Source organism: Myotis davidii, unplaced genomic scaffold, assembly GCF_000327345.1.
Source record: "Myotis davidii unplaced genomic scaffold, ASM32734v1 scaffold1006, whole genome shotgun sequence".
NCBI classification, from domain to species: domain Eukaryota; kingdom Metazoa; phylum Chordata; class Mammalia; order Chiroptera; family Vespertilionidae; genus Myotis; species Myotis davidii.
Genome location: NW_006297143.1, coordinates 580,466 through 583,223, shown reverse-complemented (window position 1 = coordinate 583,223; position 2,758 = coordinate 580,466). Strand labels below are relative to the sequence as shown.

The 2,758-nt window shown below is 44.7% G+C and overlaps 1 protein-coding gene across 1 annotated transcript in view; it reads left to right on the top strand.

Annotated features, from left to right (window-relative positions):
- TNXB (tenascin XB) overlaps positions 1–2,758 on the top strand; it is a gene marked incomplete at its 3' end in the record, with an annotated part of 48,632 nt that overhangs the window by 35,716 nt on the left and 10,158 nt on the right. Inside the window, 1 exon segment of the mRNA XM_015569855.1 lies at positions 2,440–2,736. Coding sequence (XP_015425341.1) covers positions 2,440–2,736 — 297 coding nt within the window.

Here is a 2,758-nt window from a genome sequence, read left to right as displayed (position 1 = left end):
ATAATGAAGTTCAGAAAGAGAAATTAAACAAACAACCCCATTTACCACTGCAACAATAACAATTAAGATACATAGGAATAAACTTAACCAAGGAGGTAAAAGACTTGTACTCAGAAAACTATAGGAATTTGAAAAAAGAGATAGAAGATATAAACAAGTGGGAAAATATACTGTGTTCATGGATTGGTAGAATCAACCTCATTAAATGTCCATGCTACCCAAGGCAATCTACAGATTCAATGCAATCCCTATTAAAATGCCAACAGCATATTACACAGATCAAGAAAAAATACTCCAAAAATTTATATGGAACCAAAAAAGACCCTGAATAGCTACAGCAACCTTGAGAAAGAAGAACAAAATTGGAGGAATCGCTATACCAGATATCAAGTTATACTACAAAGCCACCATAATCAAAACAGCCTGGTACTGGCACAAGAACAGGCATATAGATCAATGGAGCAGAATAGCGACCCCAGAAATCGAACTAAGCCATTATGCTTAATTAATATTTGACAAAGGAGGCAAGAGCATATAATGGAGTCGAGACAATCTCTTCAATAAATGCTGCTGGGAAAATTGGACAGATACATGCCAAAAAAAAAAAAAAATGAAACTAGACCACCAACTTACAGCATACACAAGAATAAACTCAAAATGGATAAAAGACTTAAATGTAAGTCGTGAAACCATAGAAATCCTAGAAGAAACCATAGGCAACATAATCTCAGACATCTCTCATAGCATGTTTACAGATACATCTCCTAGGGCAAAGGAAACTAAAGAGAAAATAAACAAGTGGGACTACATCAAAATAAAAAGCTTCTGCACAGCAAAAGAAACCATCAACAAAACAACAAGAAAGCCCACTGCAGGGGAGAACATAGTTGGCAATGATTCATCTAATAAAGGGTTGATCTCCAAAATATATAAGGAACTCATACAACTTAACAAAAGGAGGACAAACAATCCAATTAAGTAATTGGCAAAGGACCCAAATAGATACTTCTCCAAAGTGGACATACGGATGGCCAAGAAACATATGAAAAATTCGCAATGTTACTGATCATCAGAGAAATGCAAATTAGAACAACAATAAGTTATCACCTCACACCTGTCAGAATGGCTACCATCAACAAATCCGCAAATGACAAGTGCTGGTGAGGATGTGGAGAAAGGGAACCCCTGTGCACTACTGGTGGGAATGCAGACTGGTGCAGCCACTATGGAAAACAGTATGGAGTTTCCTCAAAAAATTGGGGAACTGCCATCTGATCCAGTGACCCCACTTCTAGGAATATAGCCTAAGAAATCAGAAACACCAGAAAGAATGTGTGCACCCCTACACAATTCAGGACAATAGCAGCACAATTTACAATAACTAAGATCTGGAAACAGCCCAAGTGCCCATCAGTAGATGAGTGGATAAAAAGCTGTGGTACATCTACACCAGGGAATACTATGCAGCAGTAAAAGAAAGGATCTCTTACCCTTTGAGACAGCATGGAGGGACCTGGAGAGTATTATGCTAAGATTTGACCCAGGGATCCCACCTCTAGGAATATATCCTAAGAAACCCGAAACACCAATCAGAAAAAATGTATGCACCCCTCTGTTCATAGCAGCACAATTTACAATAACTAAGATCTGGAAACAGCGCCCCTGCCCCTAAGTAGATGATGGAAAAAAGGTGTGGTACATTTATACCATGCAATATTATGCAGCAGTAAAAAAAGAATCTCTTACCCTTTGAGACAGCATGGAGGGACCTGGAGAGTATCACGCTAAGTGAAATAAGTCAGAGAAAGACAAGCATCACATGATCTTACTCATATGTGGAATCTAAGTAACAAAATAAACTGATGAACGGAGTGGATCGAGAGACATGGAAGCCTGGAACAGAGTGGGGGACCTCAGAGCGAAGGCAGAGGAGGGTGGGAGGTAATCAACCAAGACCTTCATGCATATATGCATGGCCCGTGGACACAGACAGTGGGGTGGTGAGGGCCTGGGTGGGGAGCGGGGGCAGGCTGGAGGAGGTCTATAGGGGGAAAAGGGGACCTATGTAATACTTCCAACAATAAAGAATTATTTTTAAAAATAATAATTTTTTAAAAAGGATGGTAGGTTCCAATTGGGAGGATTGAAACTTTAAATAGGTGGGAGGTCCTGAAGAGAAAGTGACATTTGAACAGGACTTAAAGGAGCATCGACATGAGCCGTGAAGGCATCTGGGGAAGGAGCATGTGGGCAGAGGGAATAGGCAAGGCCCCGCAGCAGGAGCCTGGCCTGTCAGACGGACCAAAAGGAAAGACTTGGGTGATCATAACCAGAAAGAGGTCTTGTCAGGCCAGAGCCGGCCCCTTCTGGCCTGAACCAGGAGGGTGGGGGTCTCCCAGCTCTTCCAGCAACAGGAGAGCTTGTCTGCCTCTCTTCCAGCCCCCAAAGCCGAGCCCCCTGCCGGCCCCCCCGTGAAGCCTCGACTCGGGGAGCTGACGGTGACGGGATCCTCCCCGGACTCGCTGAGCCTGTCCTGGACCGTCCCCCAGGGCCAGTTTGACCACTTCCTGGTCCAGTACAAGAACGGGGACGGGCAGCCCAAGGCGGTACGGGTGCCAGGACATGAGGACGGGGTCACCATCTCAGGCCTGGAGCCGGACCACAAGTACAAGATGCACCTGTATGGCTTCCACGACGGCCAGCGCCAGGGCCCCGCCTCTGTCACCGGGGTGACAGGTGAGGGGGCGGTGGCAGCGCC